The following is a 19,924-nucleotide window of genomic DNA, read 5'->3' on the forward strand; positions in this document are numbered from 1 at the left end:
ATTGAAGTCAGCAGAAATTTATGATCTGAAATGTGTGCGTGCCTTTCTCTTGCTGGCATAAAAAACAGGGATATACGTTTGCAAGAGTGTGCAAAGTAGCCATAACTGAATGGAACACTAATAACCTGCTGCATCAAGTATAATGGCGAATAATGTACTATTGGCTTTTAAAACTGCCAGCATTTTTTTCAAACTAAAATCAACTTTAATAAATATGTGAAGTGTTTATTACCTAGTGATGACCGCCCTGGATTCATTTACATTTACAAGGAAGCCATCCAGCAAAGGGACAAACATATCAGCAACATCTGATACCACCATCATTTGTGGCTGGGCCAAGGAGCTTTTCACATTATAGAAATGGAGCACTTTGTTATAGGTTACAAAGCCCACTCGTATTACTGAGTCTTCCATGTTTCCTTCCCTGAAAAAAAAAGAAAAAAAAAAAAAGAAAAGAAAAGAATACATGTAAAATTTCCATGTCAAATGTGCTTGTATACTGTATGAACTATTTCAGTCATCTGGTAAAATGTCTAACTAAGCACAAACTGGTAATAAAAGATGAGAACTAATCAACAGTATAGAAAACCACACTTATTTTTCAATTTGCCAAAAGGGGAATTCACAATTATTGTCCAATCCCGCTTCCGTTCATAGAAAACACAAGCATCAATGATAAATGTGGCCACTATACTAACTTAAAAGAATTATTATACAGGATTTATATAGCGCCAACAGCTTGCGCAGCTACAACATGAGGGCAGACAGTACAGTTACAATACAATTTAATATAGGAGAGATCAGAGGGCCCTGCTCATAAGAGCTTACAATCTAGAAGGGAGGGATAGTGCACATTCATATTTGCTTCAAAAGAGAAAATTCACACACTGCCGCCACACATCCAAAGCTTATAATTCAGCAATTAGTATTTTTCTTTATGTGCATATCTATATTTTCAGGACTTCCTGTGTTCATTTTCCTGCAGTTACTATGACATCTAAAAATATGTTGGGTTTGCCAGATCTTGATTTGTTGTCTGCACCTTCAGAAATATATGCATTTGGTGAAATTAAGATGTGTCATTTGTCACACCTAAGCAACAGCAGGCACCCCAAGTAAATTTTTGCGCAACCGAGGGGCGCTGAAACCAAGAAACTGTAGTATGCAAATCAACTGCATCCAGGATTTTCACACTGGCGCCACTCCATCCTATGCCTCACTATTGACCAATTGATGTGATGGGCAGACTCACTGGCCAACAATGTTATGCAGGAGATGGGCCAAGTTTGAAGAAACAAAAAAGAGAAAGTATTAAATCGTAGTGCAGTAAATCATTTTTAATGGAATTCAAAACAATAAAATGTACTCACATTTAGATGAGTGTAATAGGCCATCTCAATAGTAATAGGTGAAGCCAAATGGAGCCTTGCAATCCCCAGTGAACCGATCAGGACCCCTCCTGCACGAGTAGACCGATAAACTAGCTGAATGGGGCCAAGGGTGTTCCTGTGCCTGTCCAAGCCGACTGTTAAGCTGGCAGAGCCTGTGAGAAGTTAATAGTGCATTCTTTGCCTCTCAGTGGTGACTGAAGAGTGTCTGAAACACAGCTACACAAAAGGTGCTGGGGTTGGCCACTGGTAGGGTAGCTAGAGTGAAAACAGAAGCTGCTCCCCTCATGGAGAGAAGCTGGCCACCGCACGGGACTACAGAGGGCTAGATAGTTGCCGTGACATGTTTCGGGGGGGCATTTCCTCCCTTTATTAAGCCTATGGAATGACAAAACTGGCTCCTATATATAAACGTTGCTTTGTGATTTGTGTCTACTACACAGCCAATAATCCTAAGAAGATATTGGATATATATTTCATAAAACAAGAAATAAGCAAACTATGCAATGTATACAAAAAAAGGTATTCTTATAATACTAGAAAAAAAAAAAAGTGATCTACACAATAAAATCTGTAATAAAAAACAAAAAAAAAAAAACATTTTACATTTAACAGCTACTGTGGCAAATAAAAAGAAACATTGTTGTGCAAAACAGTGGTATGGAATAAAAAAAAAAATATATATATTATAATAGATAGATATATATATATCTATCCATCGCTATAGGAGTGTTAAATAGAGCATACTGATCACCTGCTCCTCATTCAAGGGGTTTAAATGAGGAGCTGAAGATCAGTACGATAATATAGCTCTCATACAATATTCCTGTAGCCTTTTTCATAACATTTTCATAATAATCATTATATATTTTTTTTATTTCCTACCACTTTTTTTGTGCAACAATGTTTGTCTTTATTTGCCACAGTAGCTGCAACAGATTTATATAGATTTTATTGTGCATGTCACGATGTGTTGTGAATATGCATTTTTTTTTTTTTTTTAAACTATGGTTGCTTACTTTTTTTTTGCAGGAATATAAAGTACGGTATATACATTGTATAGTTTATTTCTGGATTTAATGAACTATACTGTATACATCGAATATGTTCTTAAAATGGAGAATTGGATGAGTAGTAGACACGGTATGCCCAATATGAGGTGAATAAGTCAAAAGACAAAGTGGTGATATATAGGAGCCAGTTTAGTCATGGCACAGACTTGATAAAAAGGGGACATGCCCCTGAAACACATCGGCATGGCAATGGTCCCCCTCTCTGTAATGTTGTGTGGTGGCTAGCTTCTCTCAATGTGGAGAGTGACTTTAGTTTTTATTCTAGCCACTTATGTTGTTAGCCCCAGCAACTGCTCAGTCTTAGCTGCGTTTCAGTCACCACTGAGAGGTAGGGGTTGCATTATTAACCTCTCACATGTTCTTTCGGTTTATTAGTCAGACTGCACACATACGGGAGGGTCCTCAACACCATTCAGCCTACTTGTGCAGGGTGGATCCTGACCGGTTCACTAGGGATTACAGGGCTCCATTTGGCTTTACCAATTACTATTGGGATGGCCTATTACATTCATCTAAATGTCTATGCATTGATTGTGCATGTTTTGGATTCCAATAAATAGGATTTACGAGCTAGGGTCTTGCATGCTTTTTTGTTTCTTCAATACCCATTGAATCTGTGGAAGTAACAGGACTCCTAGGCTGTCATACATTTTTGCAACTGATCAGTGTTTTGGACTATACTATAATTTTATGGCGTTCGTTTAGTGCAGTATAAAAGTTATTGTAAAGGTTGAAGAAACCGCGCTAATCAACTCTGGGTGTAGGATAGACAAAACCAGGCGGTGGGCTCAAAAAAGTGTATATATGTATATTTATAGGTTGCAGCCCCCCCACAAAAAGAAAATCCCCAATCGGGGTTTCTACAACAATAAATACGACTTAACAACCGGGGTGTCTGGCGCTACCCATTTATCAGAAAAGAATAGTAATTCTAAATACTTAAAAAGAAATGTATTTTAGAGGAAAAACTCAAAAAATGCCAGCAGGTCCAATAACACACCGACCTATTTCACAACTAGTAGTCTCATATATCCAATTACTACCACATGAAGATAATTGCTCCTTATCAAATGAAAGCCACAGTACAGTCCTTTAGAACCCACTAACTTCAATACAGTACAAGAAAAAACAAGTGACCTCTGCCAGAATCGTATCCAATTGCATGGATTGACCTATTGCGATTCAGACACGATTATGGCAAGTGTCATTTTATCTAATATATTTTTAACCGTGCTCGAAAACTCTATAATTTACCAGAAAAAACTATAAATAAATCCTGTGAAGAAAAACTGAATGGCAAAGAAAGTGATACTTAATGCGACCATAACCTTAAAAATCGCATGAGTATTAGAATGTGATTTATCCAACAACTTATCAGCTAAATTAGTAAATAAATCTAATATGAAAGTGCAAAATATCTTGAAAAAAGTATAAAGTGCATTAAAAGTACAGGTGAAAAATCAAGAAACAAATGTAAAATATATTGCACAACCAATACCCAAGGTGAGTTGCAAGACCTAAAAAATATTATATATATATATATATATATATATATATATATATATATATATATATATATATATATATATATATATATATATATATATATATATATATATATATATATATATATATATATATATATAAAAAGTGAAACTAAAAATAAAAAAAAGAATATAAAATAAAAATAAAGAAAAAAATAAAAATAATAAATAAAAATGAAAAAACAACAAGAATTAAGTAATTAAAAACCCCCCAAAACCATGTGATGATATAATGTCCAATTGTCCAAAAAAATCTTCAATAATATAAGTCCAACAATAAATGTTCATGAAGTGACTTTAGTGCTTGTTGTGCAATCTTCAAAGTGACTTCCGTGCTCCCCCACAAGGTGCCCCACTCACCAGAAGAATACACCCCTGCAGGGGTAATTCGCCTTTAAACCAAATCTGAAGAAATCCAGCTCCTTGGCCCGTATATTGTATAATCATTCGTATCCAGAAGGAAATTCCATTTATATCCTCATAAGAAAGAAATTATAATCTCCATAGTGTAATCCGTATATAAAAAAACATTTATTTCCACAAAAAATAAAAAACAAAATTTATATGATAAAAAGGAATGGTAGTCAATATGGAAACACAGTCCACCAAAAATTCTACTTCACGTAGACTCCGTGGGTTATTGATCCATTTCTTAGATATCAACCCCGAAAAAAACAGGATAATAAATGTATATATAATAAAAAACAAACTTAAAAAACACGCTAATGACTCTCTGTCCCAGGGAAACAAACGATCCTGAGTAAAGTAAATCGCTCCAATGGAAATGATGTTGATGAGCGATATCCCTGGATCAGTTCTGTTTATATAAACATCTATAATATTTATAAGTCCCCCTAGGGTAGAGCCCTTATAGCGCAAATCTCAAGCAAACAGCGGGTACCGCTCGGTGGATACGCAGCGTGCGCTCCAACTGCGTTCCATCCACCGTAGGCGACCCGGAAATGACGTAGTAAGCTTAACTCCGTCGAACGCGTTTCGTCATTGACGTCTTCAGCCACTGAAGACGTCAATGACGAAACGCGTTAGACGGAGTTACGCTTACTACGTCATTTCCGGGTCGCCTACGGTGGATATGATATATGATATCTAAGAAATGGATCAATAACCCACGGAGTCTACGTGAAGTAGAATTTTTGGTGGACTGTGTTTCCATATTGACTACCATTCCTTTTTATCATATAAATTTTGTTTTTTATTTTTTGTGGAAATAAATGTTTTTTTATATACGGATTACACTATGGAGATTATAATTTCTTTCTTATGAGGATATAAATGGAATTTCCTTCTGGATACGAATGATTATACAATATACGGGCCAAGGAGCTGGATTTCTTCAGATTTGGTTTAAAGGCGAATTACCCCTGCAGGGGTGTATTCTTCTGGTGAGTGGGGCACCTTGTGGGGGAGCACGGAAGTCACTTTGAAGATTGCACAACAAGCACTAAAGTCACTTCATGAACATTTATTGTTGGACTTATATTATTGAAGATTTTTTTGGACAATTGGACATTATATCATCACATGGTTTTGGGGGGTTTTTAATTACTTAATTCTTGTTGTTTTTTCATTTTTATTTATTATTTTTATTTTTTTCTTTATTTTTATTTTATATTCTTTTTTTTATTTTTAGTTTCACTTTTTATATATATATATATATATATATATATATATATATATATATATATATATATATATATATATATATATATATATATATATATATATATATATATATATATTTTTTAGGTCTTGCAACTCACCTTGGGTATTGGTTGTGCAATATATTTTACATTTGTTTCTTGATTTTTCACCTGTACTTTTAATGCACTTTATACTTTTTTCAAGATATTTTGCACTTTCATATTAGATTTATTTACTAATTTAGCTGATAAGTTGTTGGATAAATCACATTCTAATACTCATGCGATTTTAAGGTTATGGTCGCATTAAGTATCACTTTCTTTGCCATTCAGTTTTTCTTCACAGGATTTATTTATAATTTTTTCTGGTAAATTATAGAGTTTTCGAACACGGTTAAAAATATATTAGATAAAATTACACTTGCCATAATCGTGTCTGAATCGCAATAGGTCAATCCATGCGATTGGATACGATTCTGGCAGAGGTCACTTGTTTTTTCTTGTACTGTATTGAAGTTAGTGGGTTCTAAAGGACTGTACTGTGGCTTTCATTTGATAAGGAGCAATTATCTTCATGTGGTAGTAATTGGATATATGAGACTACTAGTTGTGAAATAGGTCGGTGTGTTATTGGACCTGCTGGCATTTTTTGAGTTTTTCCTCTAAAATACATTTCTTTTTAAGTATTTAGAATTACTATTCTTTTCTGATAAATAGGTAGCGCCAGACACCCCGGTTGTTAAGTCGTATTTACAGTATAAAAGTTATGTTGTGCTTTTTAAAGGCGGGTCAAATTTGGATTGCAAAACTGAAGTCAATATTTGCATATCAGAGCGCCCTTTATTTAGAAATTCTTGGGACCACTATAGAAAAACTGTCACTATATGCAGATATGCTTTTACAGATTGCAAAGCTTATAGAGTATCTAAGCCCAAGAATCAACATGTTATATTGCAGCTTACCAATACTTAGATGAGGTGGATGTAATGGTTTTCTTTTTTCAGGCTTGGTTTCATTTATTTTTATCTGGTCATCGTGCCAGTAACACACAGACAGCTTACCATCATACTACTGTATCTATGAAGGAGCAGGGTTGTCATCCTAGACTGCTCTCCTGATTTAAACTACAAACAAGTCAATGGTGGATGGGGGTTAGTAGTTCATAGAAGACTACAGGACCGTTCAAAGCGCAGCATGTCTCACACATGAGCAGAGAGAAACTGGCTTTAAAGCCTGACGGCTTTACTGCTGGTTTTGCTTAGTTGAGTTACTGGCACCTGGACTTAAAGCAGATTAAAGAATTGGCTCAGGCGAGGACAGCGCTGGATCCCTGGACAGGTAAGTGTTTTGCGATTCTACACTGCGTTGCTTTGACAACTGCATAGTTGTGCGACGTTGCACCCAAACACAATTGACGTTTCCCCCCCCCCACAAATAGAGCTTTCTTTTGGTGGTATTTGATCACCTTTGCGGTTTTTATTTTTTGCGCTATAAACAAACACGCATTGCTTTTTACTTTTACTTTTTGCTATAATAAATATCCCCCAAAAATATATATATAAAAACCTATTTTTTCCCTCAGTTTAGGCAGATATGTATTCTTCTACATATTTTTAGAAAAAAAAAAAAAAAAAGAAATCGCAATTTATTAAATTTTTTATTTATGTCCGCCGGTTCCACGGGCACGATATTAACGACTCTTAAAGGGGACATACAGGTATGTCAATCGCTGCCATTGTGCCGACGTATATCGGTGCGTATCGGTCGGCAAGTGGTTAATGTCGACAGAGTGTACCGTTTTCATGCAAAACCTGAAGGATGATTTGGAAAATGCAGGACACAATAGCAGATCAGACAATACCCACATAAACAAAGGTGGTCATCATGCTATGGAATTTTCAGTTCTACTTTATGTTATCAAGTAAAACAATGGATGAAGAAATGGTTCCCAACACAAAACAAGCAGTAACATTTTCCAGCTGAGGACTGAAACACTTTAACATAAGTAACTTTTGTATGTGTGCCCTATGAATACTAAACTACTCTGCATTTTCAACTCACCTGGGTAGGTAGTCAATTAGTTGCTTCAGCTCCTCACACACCAATGCTACCAACCCACTCTTTACAGCATTATATGACACGTCAATCATAAAAATAAAAGCCGGAGGATTTGGGCATTTGTTATTCTGTGGGCATAAAAAAAAAAAAACATTTTTCATTAAGTCACGTCGACATTAAAAATGAAAATCTGTTTCTTTACAGTATATGGCGCAGAACACAGCAATTTGCCAAAGTAGAAAACACACAAGAACACGTGCAGTGCAGTGCAGAGAGAACCCGATTTGAATACTGAGCCAGTGAAAGACTACATTATTCTTCTCTCATAACTTCCAGCAGATACTGTGAATAGGTAGAAGACAACTTGGTTCTCTAAACATCTAAAATGGCTTTACCTTGCAGTAGTCAACAGTTGCAGTGAACTCATAACTTCCCATAGACAGTTCAGGCCTATCATAGCAATCCACCCTTTTGCCTGTGTGGTCCAAGTGTTGGAAGTAGTGTGGGGGCACTGGCACAAAAAGAAAACAAAAAAGGAGGGATATGTCACAGAACAAAATAAACTGTATATTAGTACAAGTGACCATAACTACCCCTAAAAAAAAAAAAAAAAAAAAAAAATGGGTATCATTTTACTTACACAAACCTAATCTTAATAAATGGTCAGAAAGTAACACCATATAGCCATTTCAATGCTCCACACAGGAATGCATTTTTCCCTATAGTGAACTACATTGCCTTACTACAGTTGGTCTAATGACCATTTTCATGCTCACTAAATATTAACCTACCTAGAAAAAAAAAAAAAAAAAAAAAGCAACGACAACCTTATTGAACTCGCACTATCAATAATCCAGGATAAAGTATACTCAGTTATATGCAATAGATTTGTCCTCGAACATCCTGACAGTGTTGGTACGTTTGTTTTTCCTAAACTTCAACTATAAAAATCATCCATTTCAACTAGAGGTCGACCGATATATCGGCCGATATTTGCCGTTTTTTAAATAATCGGCATCGGCCAATTTGTGCTGATAAAAAGCCGATTTAGAACTACAGCGGGACTTTGAAATGACTTCTGTATATAAGTCAGTCTAAGTTGACTGAGTCGTCATAGCAACCCTTTCCTCCTCTCTGGGCAGGCTGCCAAGAAAAGAACTAAATGATACAATGTTTACACTTCAATGAATGAAGTCATCTCAGTGTGTAGAAGTTCTCAGTTTAACCATTTAAAGACTAAATCTTTTCTGACACTTGTTGCTTACAAGTAAAAATCCTGTATTTTCTGCCAGAAAATCACTTAGACCCCCCCAAAAATGATATATATTTTTTTAGCAGAGATCCTAGGGAATAAAATAGCGGTTGTTGCAATATTTTATGTCACACGGCATTTGCACAGAGGTCTTTCAAATGCATTTTTTTGGGAAAAAAATACACCATTTAAAAAATAAAATAAAAAAAAACAGTAAAGTTAGCCCATTTTTTTTTTGTCCAAAAGTTTTGACTACCTGTTTTTATTTAATATATATATATATATATATATATATATATATATATATTTATTTATTTTTTTTTATCTAAATCATACATACAAGTAAACTGATTGGAGGTTTGTTTTGTTTAATAAATGTTTAAGTGTAAGAAATTTTCTGTATCACGTATGAAGGCCGCTTTCACACTGGAGCGGGCAGGCGTTGATGGTAAAACGCAAGTTTTAGCGGCTCTTTACCATCATTTTAGCGGTGCTATTTGGCTGCTAGTGGGGCACATATAACCCAGCTAGCGGCCAAGGAAGAGGTTAAATGCGCCCATGAAGCACTGCTGCCAAATCGCATTGCATGCGCTTCGGCAGTGGTGCCCATTCATATCAATGGGCAGGAGTGGTGGAGGAGCGGTATACACCACTCCAAACGTGCTGCTTGCAGGACTTTTTTTTAAGATCCTGCCAGCGCATCGCCTCAGTGTGAAAGCACTCTGTCTTCACACAGACTGCAGGGGAGCCATTTTACAGGCGCTATTTTTAGCCCAAAAGCGCCTTAAAACGCCACAGTGGGAAAGGTGTGTTAGATCAAGGGGGATTAAAAATAAATAAAATAAAATCGGCCTAACATATCGGCCCAAAAAAATCGGCATCATATATCGGCAATCGGCCGCCATGATTTCTAAATATCGGCATCGGCCAGAGAAAAACCCATATCGGTCGACCTCTAATTTCAACTGCAGGTGTTCTAGTTTTCTACAAATGTCAAGAAATGTTGCTTCCTTGCAATTTTGCAGCCTAGAATGTTCTGAACACCAATAGTATACAGAAAGCCCCAAGTCTAAATTCCTACTTGGGATTGGCTCACTGCTTTTGTCAGAAGCACTAAGATACAAAATAGATATTAGGCATCCACTGCAATAAGAATCTTTTGGTAAGAATGGCTGTCTGTACAGCATGTTATCTGGTATAATAGGACTCTGAAGGCTAGTACCAGCTGAAACAAACTGGGGAGCTCACGGAATGTGGCACACAGGAATACTTTCCCAGGGTAGACTGGAGGGGCCAGTGCCTCCTGATTTGAATGGGTTTAACTTGTCTGGCCATGGGCTGGGAAGGCAGAGAGTCTGTGGTGTCTGTGCCCCCTGGGAGTGGTTGCCCCAGGGGTGCTCTTAGTAATACTTGTGAACAGGCACATGGTCACAGCACTAAAACTTTCTGCACTGCGCCTCTATGTGCCAGTCCTTTTGTTCAATTCTAGGGCAATTTTTGCTACCAGGCCTCAGGGCCTAGCCAGTGCACATTGCATGCCCAACTATTTATTTTCTCCTCACGTGTGTGTGTGTCACGTGTGTGTGTGTGTGTCACGTGTGTGTGTGTGTCACGTGTGTGTGTGTGTCACGTGTGTGTGTGTGTCACGTGTGTGTGTGTGTGTGTCACGTGTGTGTGTGTGTGTGTCACGTGTGTGTGTGTGTGTCACGTGTGTGTGTGTGTGTCACGTGTGTGTGTGTGTGTCACGTGTGTGTGTGTGTCACGTGTGTGTGTGTGTGTCACGTGTGTGTGTGTGTGTCACGTGTGTGTGTGTGTGTCACGTGTGTGTGTGTGTGTCACGTGTGTGTGTGTCACGTGTGTGTGTGTCACGTGTGTGTGTGTCACGTGTGTGTGTGTCACGTGTGTGTGTTATTTTCACTGGATGGTAGGGTGTGGGTCCTTGGGACTACCCTGAAGTCTAGGCAGAGGATGTGTGGCCATTAGGTTCCTTCCTCCCCTAAATCTGTGGAGTCTCTTCGGGAGAGCCCCTCAACCTTGTACACGGTCGGCTTTGGCTGACCATGAGGAGAGGGGTCCAACAGGCCTTTTAGTTAGGCAGACCATGTTCGAAACCTTGTCCATGCGAAGAACCTTGCACCCCAGGGGTCAAGGGTAACTTCCTATTCCTTCGGGGGGTGGACAAAAAGCACACCCTTAAGTGCACTTTTTTTGTGTGTTCACACGCACTTATGGGTTTTTGTTCCTGCACACCACCGCAAAAAAAAAAATATCAGTTTAAGAAAATGTGAATTATAGGATGCAGTCGCTGTTCATTTTCCACCTGGCTCAGTCCATCTTTAAAATTCGACTTTTGAGCCAGGTGGTGCTTGCAGGGCCACCTACACCTTGAATGTCAGCTGAAATAGCAGATTAGGGATGGAATTCAGGACATCTATGGGGGACCTTTTGCCCAGGTGCCGCTAGTGGAGAGCGCTCTCATTTAGAAATCAGTTTGGGAAAGTGTGGTGGAACATTTTTGTTAGGAATAGAAAGTAAGAATATACAAAACCATTTGCTAAAATGCTAGGAATGTACAGGGGCGCATTTCAAACTAGATCTTTAAAAAGGTAACTTCCGTAATTCAACAAAAAAAAAGTGAAACAGATTCATTACATGCAGAGCGATATATTTCAAGCATTTCTTTATAATTTTGATTATGGCTTACAGCTATTGAAAACCTAAAATTCAGTATCAGAAAATTAGATTACATAAGATCAATAAAAAAATAAAAAAAGAGGATTTTTAATACAGAAGTGTTAGCTTACTGAAAAGTATGTTCATGTACAGTATAGTATGCACTCAATACTTGGTTGGGGGTCCTTTTGGATGAATTTCTGCATCAATGTGGTGTGGAATGGAGGCAATCAGCACGTGGCACGGCTGAGGTGTTATGGAAGCCCAGGTTGCCTTCAGCTCATCTGCATTGTTGGGGCTGGCATTTCTAATTTTCCTCTTGACAATACCCCACAGATTCTCTGTGGAGTTTAGGTTAAGCGAGTTTGCAGGCCAATCAAGCACAGTGATACCATTATCATTAAAGCAAGGTATTGGTACATTTAGCAGCGTGGGCAGGTGCCAAATCCTGCTGGAAAATGAAATTGGTATCTTCATAAAGCTAGTCAGCAGAGGGAAGCATTAAGTGCTCTAGAATTTCCTGGTAGCGGGCTGCACCGACTTCGGATTTGATAAAACACAGTGGACCAACACCAGCAGATGACATGGCTCCCCAATACATCACTGACTGTGGATACATCATCTTATCCAACTTGGATTCTGTGCCTCTCCACTCTTCCTCTAGAACCGGGAACTTGATTTTTAAATGAAATGCAAAATTAACTTTCACCTGAAAAAAGGACTTTGGACCACTGAGCAACAGTCCAGTCCTTTTCTCCTTAGCCCAGCTTCTGACATTGTCTTTGGCTCAGGAGTGGCTTGACACTAGGAACGCGACAGTTGTAGCCCATGTCTTGGACACGTGTGTGTGTGCTCATGAGGCTCTGACCAGCCGAAGTCCACTCCTTGGGAATCTCCCACAAATTCTAAAAAGGCTCTTTGCACAATCCTCTAAAGGCTTTGGTTATCCCTGTCGTTGTGCACTTTTCTACCACACTTTTTCCTTCCACTCCATTAATATGCTTGGATACAGCAATCTGAACAGCCAGCTTCCTTAGCAATGACCTTTTGTTACTTACCCTCCTTGTGTCAATGACTCTTCTGGACAACCGTCAAGTCAGCAGTCACCCCCCCCCCCCCCCCCATGATTGTGTAACCTGAGACCATTTAAAAGCTCTGGAAACCTTTACATGTGTTTCGAGTTAATTAGTGTGACACCATGAGTCTACAATATTGAACTTTCACAATATTAAAATTTTCTGGAGATACTAAATTTGGGGCTTTCACTATCTAGAAGTCATAATCATCAAAATCAAAACAAAGACTCTGTGTGCAATGAATCTATATAAAAGTTTCACTTTTTGATTTGAATTACTGAAATTATCTTTGTGAGATGCACCTGTATGTGGTTAACCTAGAGAGGGATTTTATTATTTTCTAAACAATACACATTAACAGACTACCGAAAATGGAAAAAAAATAAAAATAAAATCTATAATAATTTTTTGCTCTAGGCGTAAAGCATAAGTATATCAGAAAGTAGAGCCGCGGTCAAAGATTTTGAGAATAACAAATATAAATTTTCACAAAGTCTGCTGCCTCAGTTTTTATGATGGCAATTTGCATATACTCACTGATATTCTGCAAAAAGGTACATGGATTGGACTGCTGAGGACTTTGGTAAAGTAATTTTCTCTGACGAATCCCCTGATAGTTTGGGGCATGTGGACAAATCCTTGTCCGCAGACAAAAAGGTGAGGTCACTCCTGTCATGCCAACAGTAAAGCATCCCGAGACCATGTGTGGTGTTGCTTCTCAGCCATGGGAGGGGGCTCACTCACAATTGTACCCAAGAATACAGCAGTGAATAAAGAATGGTACAAAAACATTATACGAGAGTAACTTCTCCCAACCATCCAAGAACAGTTTGGTGATGAACAATGGCTTTTCCAACATGATGGAGCATCTTGCCATAAGGTGATAACCAAGTGGCTCGGGGAACAAAACATGTACATTTTGGATCCATGGCCAGGAAACTCCACAGACCTTAATTCCATTGAGAACTTGTGGTCAATCCTCAATAGGTGGGTGAACAAAAAAACAAAAAAAAAAAAAAACTAATTTTAAACTGCAAGCATTGATTATGCAACAATGGGCTACCATCAGTCAGGATGTGCCCCAGCAGTTGATTTACAGCATGTCAGGGTGAATTGCAGATGTCTTGAAAAAGATGGGTCATAAACTTAATGCAATTGTCAATAAACACCTTTGACAAATGCTTGTGATTATACTTCAGTATACCACAGTAACATCTGACAAAAACCATCTAAAAACACTGCAGCAGCAGACTTTGTGAAAATTAAATATTTGTGTCATTCTCAAAACTTTTGGCCAAGGCTGTACTGCTGGGCTATAAAACCTGGAGACCTTTAGCAACATTTGAAACTCACCTTCGGTGACACAGCTGCAGAAGCAGCACTGAAACCTCCTCCCACCCTCAATGAACTGCATGGAAGGGCACATGTAAGCTTTACATCTATTACAGCGAATAGGTCCAGTCTCGCCATGATCAACCACACAGGGGGGAGCCTACAAAGTGTAAAGGGAGAATCAATTACATTTTCAGACAACTATGAAGCAAAAGTCAATAAACTTTGTAAAATTATTTTCTCCCACAACGGTGATGGAAATAACTCATCCCAGTGTCAAAGTGCTAAACAGAGTGTAATAATATCCCTGGCTAAGTACCATACAGAATAATGATGTTACTCTGGTGTCCACAGCAACATCCACAACACACTATACTCTGCTCCCTGCACTCACCCAGGATTATAATTTGTCACGTCCAGGCATATTTTATACATTAAACACATACAGGATTACTCAAGCAGCCCAAATTCAACGACATTCATTTCAAGCAGTTGTAGCTTTCAATGTTCATAAATAACATTCTGATCACTTCAAAACAAAAAAGTGCATTTTCATTTGATGAACTCATGTGCACAGGCCGCATCACCTCTTCACAGCTCTGTTTCAGCTAAAAGATGCAGATAAAACTACCTACACAGACAAGAAACAGAATGTAAAGGGGGTCTTGCAGATTTCACAATATATAATAACCAAGAAAATTCCTCACTTTCTAGGTAACCATGTGTGTGTGTGTGTGTGTGTCTTAACATACAATAAAATGCCACAAAACATTTTTCAAGTGGAACTTTAAGAAAATTAAGTCTAGATGACTTCAGGCTGGCCCATTTTGCAGCTACAGAAAACATAAAAAAAAAAAAGGACTACTTTGAAGTCGGTACGACTTGAAGTCGCACAAATATGAATGGTTATCATTAGAAATCATGGGGGGACACTCATCCTACCGAGACCAGCTAAGTACCTCATCTTCCTCTGGCGGTCAGCCTTTCAGTCCCTTGTTGACGTCCTACATCACTTACTCTCGGCTCCTACGGCCTTCTCCACTGCTGCACCTCGCCAACGCCCTAACCCAATCTTCTACATCCTACCAATGGAAGGGAGACCTGCTCCTCCTGTATGAGGAGCTCCAGCAGCCTTTACGCAGACTTTAGTCTTCGACCCCTAAACGGGGATCTGTCCCAATTTCCCACCAAGTCACCCTCCCCTATTTAAGTCCCAGTGAGGACTTCTGCCGGTTATGGCAAAAAACCATTTTTGCTTTTTGGTCCAGAACGTGACCATACTAACCAAAGTTTAAAGGGTTCACTGTTGGCAAGTTCTTGGTATAGGCCCGATCTGATCACTCCCCAGTTTTTCAGGATGTCATCAGATGAGGGCAGGTCTGACACCTCTGTGTCATTACAGGCATTGTTTATAAGTTATGCAAAGGTTTATGTTCATTTGTTTTTTTGGTCTTCCATTGGTCACAATTCTATCTGGCACGGGTCCCCGGGGTGTTTGCTGCTCCTGAGATGTACACAGGCACCTGTCTCGGCCCTCCTCTCTTCCCACACCAAACCCCCACACAATGGTGGGACGTGACACCCACACCTGCAGTGTACTATCCTAGAATGTCGGGGGACTTAATTCCAAGTTCAAGAGAGCGGTACTTTTCAAATACCTTAAATTACATTCCCCACATATAATTCTGCAAGAAACACATCTCATGGGCAGCAAACTTCTGGCATTGAGAAAACCATGGATCCAGAGAGCCTTCCATGCCTCTTAGAGCCGGTTCACACAGCGGGCGATGCGAGGCGACACGACTCGCCTCGCAAGTCGCCCCCGTTCTGTACAATGGAACCGTTCTGAGAGGAGCGACTCGAGTCGCTCCGACTCAGAAAAAAGGTTCCTGTACTACTTTTGGGCGACCTCGGGGCGACTTGCATTGACTTCTATACAGAAGTCATCTGCAAGTTGCCGCTGAGGTCGCGGCGAGGCAAGTCTGAGTCACCTCGCCTGCAGTGTGAACCGGCCCTTGGGGCAACACGACTTTGAGCGTGACTTTGGGAGGCAACTTGGACACGACTTGAGTATGAATCACAGCACGACTTGAGGCAACTTACAAGGCAACTTGAAGTTGCTTCCAGGAGAGGAGACTTTACCAGTGGCCAATCACATAATAATCAGCTCGGTGGGAGGGAGGGGTTTGCCTATAAAACTATTTTTACTTCCTGGAAAGTTGCTTCAGTTAAGACAGGGGATCAGACTTGGAGGCAACTTCCATTGAAATCAATGGGTACAAGTTGCCTAGAAGTCGGATTGAAGTAGTACAGGAACCTTTTCTGAAGTCGGAGCGACTTCAGTAGTGTACATCCACGTATGCCAGAGAAGTCACCATATTAATCAGTAAATCCTTCCCTTGTGTGATGGAACAGGTTCACACTGACCCCCAGGGCAAATACGTGATAATAATGTTTACTGTCTGGGGTATCCAATAGATATATAGTGGTAGGGGTTTACATCCCTCCCCCGTTCACCTCCTCTACCCTAAATACCATTGTAGAGAAAATCACTCCATACTGCCCGGCCAAACTGTTACTCATGGGTGACTTTAACGCCATCCTAGCCCCAGACCTGGACAGACCCATCCCTCCTAAACAATTTTCCACTGATCTGCTCTCATGAGCAGAGGCACTGGGAGTTTCGGAGGTATGGAGGTGGAAGAATCCCATGACCCGAGCATACTCCTGCTTCTCCAATACGCACAAAACCTCCGCCCGCATAGATCTTGCATTTACCAACCCGACTATGCTGACAGATATACTGGACACTTCCTACTTGCCCAGAGAACATTCAGACCACTGCCCCCTATTTCTTAGCATCCGTTCTCCGGACTCTCGTTCCTCGTCCCTTTGGCACCTGGGGACCCATTGGATCTCCCATGCGGACATGGCAAATACCATTCCGCCACGTTTGTCACAATTTTGGGATCTTAACACAGGGTCCTCCACCACGACTGTGACCTGGGGCGCCTTCAGGGCTTTCACCAGAGGGCAATATATCTCTTCTATTGCTGGTATCTGGAGGGAGCAAGCTGCCGTCACTACTGACCTACAGGCCGCTGTGCAAACTCAGTCGGACATCTACACTGCCGACCCCTCGGATACACATTATGATTCCCTCAATACAGCAAAACGCGAGCTACAGCTCCACCTCCCCAAAGTAACTAGACTAGACCTTTACAGGAATAGGAAATGGTTCTTTGAGCAGGGAGACCGGAATGGTCGCCAACTGGCGATGCTGGCCCAACATGATAAACCCTTGACGGTGATCCCCAGCGTGGTGTCCCCTTCGGGAGAATCGGTCTCTTCCCTGCCAGATGTACTGGAGGCGTTCTGCAAATACTACACCTCCCTCTATACCTCAGTACTATCATCGGATTTCCAGCCACGGGACCTTGCACCCTGGCTGGACCCCTTGGCATTTGGTTGGCTAACGAAGAGAGAGAATCCCTAGTGAGACCAATTACCCCGAAGGAGGTACTGAAAGAGATGAGGTCCTTCCCTACTGGAAGGTCTCCAGGCCTGGATGGAATACCCATCAAGTTCTACAAGACTCATGGAGACCTACTGGCCCCCAAATTAGCTCAATTGTTTACCCAATGTTTGGCTGATGGTGCCCTTCCTGCTTCCATGAGTCATGCCCACGTCATTCTCATCCACAAAGCACCCAAAGACCCCACATCCTGTGCCTCCTACAGACCCATAGACCTACTTAATACGATTTCAAGATTCTCACCAAATTACTGACCATGAGACTACACAGCCCCTACTCCCCACTGTTATAGAGACTGACCAAACTGGTTTCATGGCCAATAGAGCAACAGACGTAAACTTGAGACGCCTGTTCACTAACATACACACGCAGTATCTTAATGAAGGGTAAAGGGTGGTGGCCTCTCTCGACATTGAAAAGGCCTTTGACACGGTCGAGTGGCCTTTTCTCTGGGAGATCCTCCGACAAATGGGGTTCCCTCTAATCTTCATTGAGTGGATTAAGGTCCTTTACCGTGACCACGCCTGAGCCATTAAGCGGGGGTATAGAGGTACGCGGTAAGGCTGGCCTCTCTTCCTGGCCCTATTTGCCATTGCAATGGAGCCACTTGCAGAGGCCCTCCGCACCTCCCCTCTGCGTTAGGGGGCTGCGGATTGGCTGGCTAGAGGAGAGGGTCGCCCTCTACGCAGACGACCTCCTGCTTTTCCTCAATGATACAGCGCCATCGCTTGAGGGAGCCCTACAGATCCTTAACTCCTTTTCCTCTGTCGCGGGCCTCAGGGTCAACTGGACAAAATCTCTGGTTCCCCATAGACTCAGCGGCCCATGTCATAGCTCCTCCTAATATCCCCCTCCAATTGGTGTTGTGGTCTCCAGACAGGCCTCAGACTACTTACCCCTGAATTTCTCCCCGGTAGTTCAGGAGACTCGGCAACGACTGAAGGCATGGGAATCATTGCCACTTTCATTGATAGGACATCTAAATTTATTTAAAATGAAATTATTACCCAAGTTCATATACTTATTTTGCCACTCTCCACAGTGGATGCCCAAATCTTTTTTCACACGTTTACACCGCCTTCTCGCCTCTTAACTGTGGGGATCCCTGTCCCCCAGATACAGCTGGACCACACTGATACGCCCGATCTCTCGGGGTGGCTTGGCATGTCCAGATCTATACAAGTACTATTTAGCCACCCAACTAGTTACGGCTGCCTGGCTTAATCCGGACATCTCCAACCCAGCCACCCAGATTGAGATGGCGGTGCTGGGATCTCTTGAGGCGCTCAAATTTCTACTTTTTCGAGGCCCCTGGGCCCCCTACCCACCGACTCCCTCCATGCGCACCACTTTGCATGCATGGGGGTCAGGTCTAAAAATTGAAAAATACCCTAAAACAGGCAATCTCACCCAATGCGCCCCTCTGGCGAAACCCAACCCTAGAGCACATCTACAAACTACCTGAGCCCCATGCCTGGACCAAATTTAACATTAAAACGGCGTCACATATTTTTTTCCAACCAATCCCTAGTCCTGCTCTCCGCACTGAATTCTGACTTTAATGTACCACGGTCCTACTTTTTTTGATACCATCAACTCTCCCATGCCTTCGGTTGCCAATTCTTTAACTCCCCTCCTCAACTGAGTCAGTCTTCACTAGAGGACCTCCTTAGGTCTGACTGTGCAAAAAAGCCCACCTCACAATTGTACTCACATCTAACCATCACCTCTCTCCCGGCGTTGGAAATACTAAGAACTAAATGGTCCCTGATCTTGACAACGACGACTGGGAAGACGTTTGGGATTTCCCTTTTAACTCCCTGGTCTCTCTGAGAGAACGCCTGATCCAATTCAAGATTGTTCACCGAGCATACTTTACCCCCCACAGATAACACAAAATGAACCCCGACTACCCTCCCGGGTGCTGGAGATGTGGTGGGATGGCTGGGGACTTCACACATCTTCTGGACCTGCCCAGCACTTACCAGTTACTGGAAGGAGATTCTAGACTTTATCACACAGATCACTTCTGTGCCACTACAACCAACAATGGCAATCTGCATACTAGGCCTGATTGAGCAATTATTAACAGCACAAACTAATTTTGGTAGCTTAATTATTAAATGTGGAATATACGCCCCCTTGCTAAAAGAATAAAAAAAAAATTTAAGTTATGGGTAAAGTTCTGCTTTAATACCCAGGAAGAGAAGAAGGTTTCCACAACTGGGACACAAATCGCAATTTAAAAAAAAAAAAAAAAAAAAAAAAAGACGCATTCAGTAAAGCTTTCAAAGAGGGACACAGACTGCAATTTAAAAAAGTGTTTAACCCT

At 40.7% G+C, this 19,924-nt stretch overlaps 1 protein-coding gene across 8 annotated transcripts in view; it reads right to left on the reverse strand.

Annotated features, from left to right (window-relative positions):
- Positions 1–19,924, reverse strand: part of LOC143930308 (protein transport protein Sec24C-like) — a 98,570-nt gene that overhangs the window by 28,902 nt on the left and 49,744 nt on the right. For all 8 annotated transcript variants that reach the window (XM_077454545.1, XM_077454544.1, XM_077454543.1 and 5 more), the window contains 4 exons: positions 14,079–14,217; positions 8,120–8,235; positions 7,728–7,852; positions 233–424 (listed from right to left, as the gene is read on the reverse strand). In XM_077454545.1, coding sequence (XP_077310671.1) covers positions 233–424; positions 7,728–7,852; positions 8,120–8,235; positions 14,079–14,217 — 572 coding nt within the window. The remainder of the gene's footprint in view (positions 1–232; positions 425–7,727; positions 7,853–8,119; positions 8,236–14,078; positions 14,218–19,924) is intronic.

The sequence above is a fragment of the Lithobates pipiens genome, unplaced genomic scaffold (assembly GCF_037356315.1).
Source record: "Lithobates pipiens isolate NorthernLeopardFrog02 unplaced genomic scaffold, aLitPip1_a1.2 Scaffold_25, whole genome shotgun sequence".
NCBI classification, from domain to species: domain Eukaryota; kingdom Metazoa; phylum Chordata; class Amphibia; order Anura; family Ranidae; genus Lithobates; species Lithobates pipiens.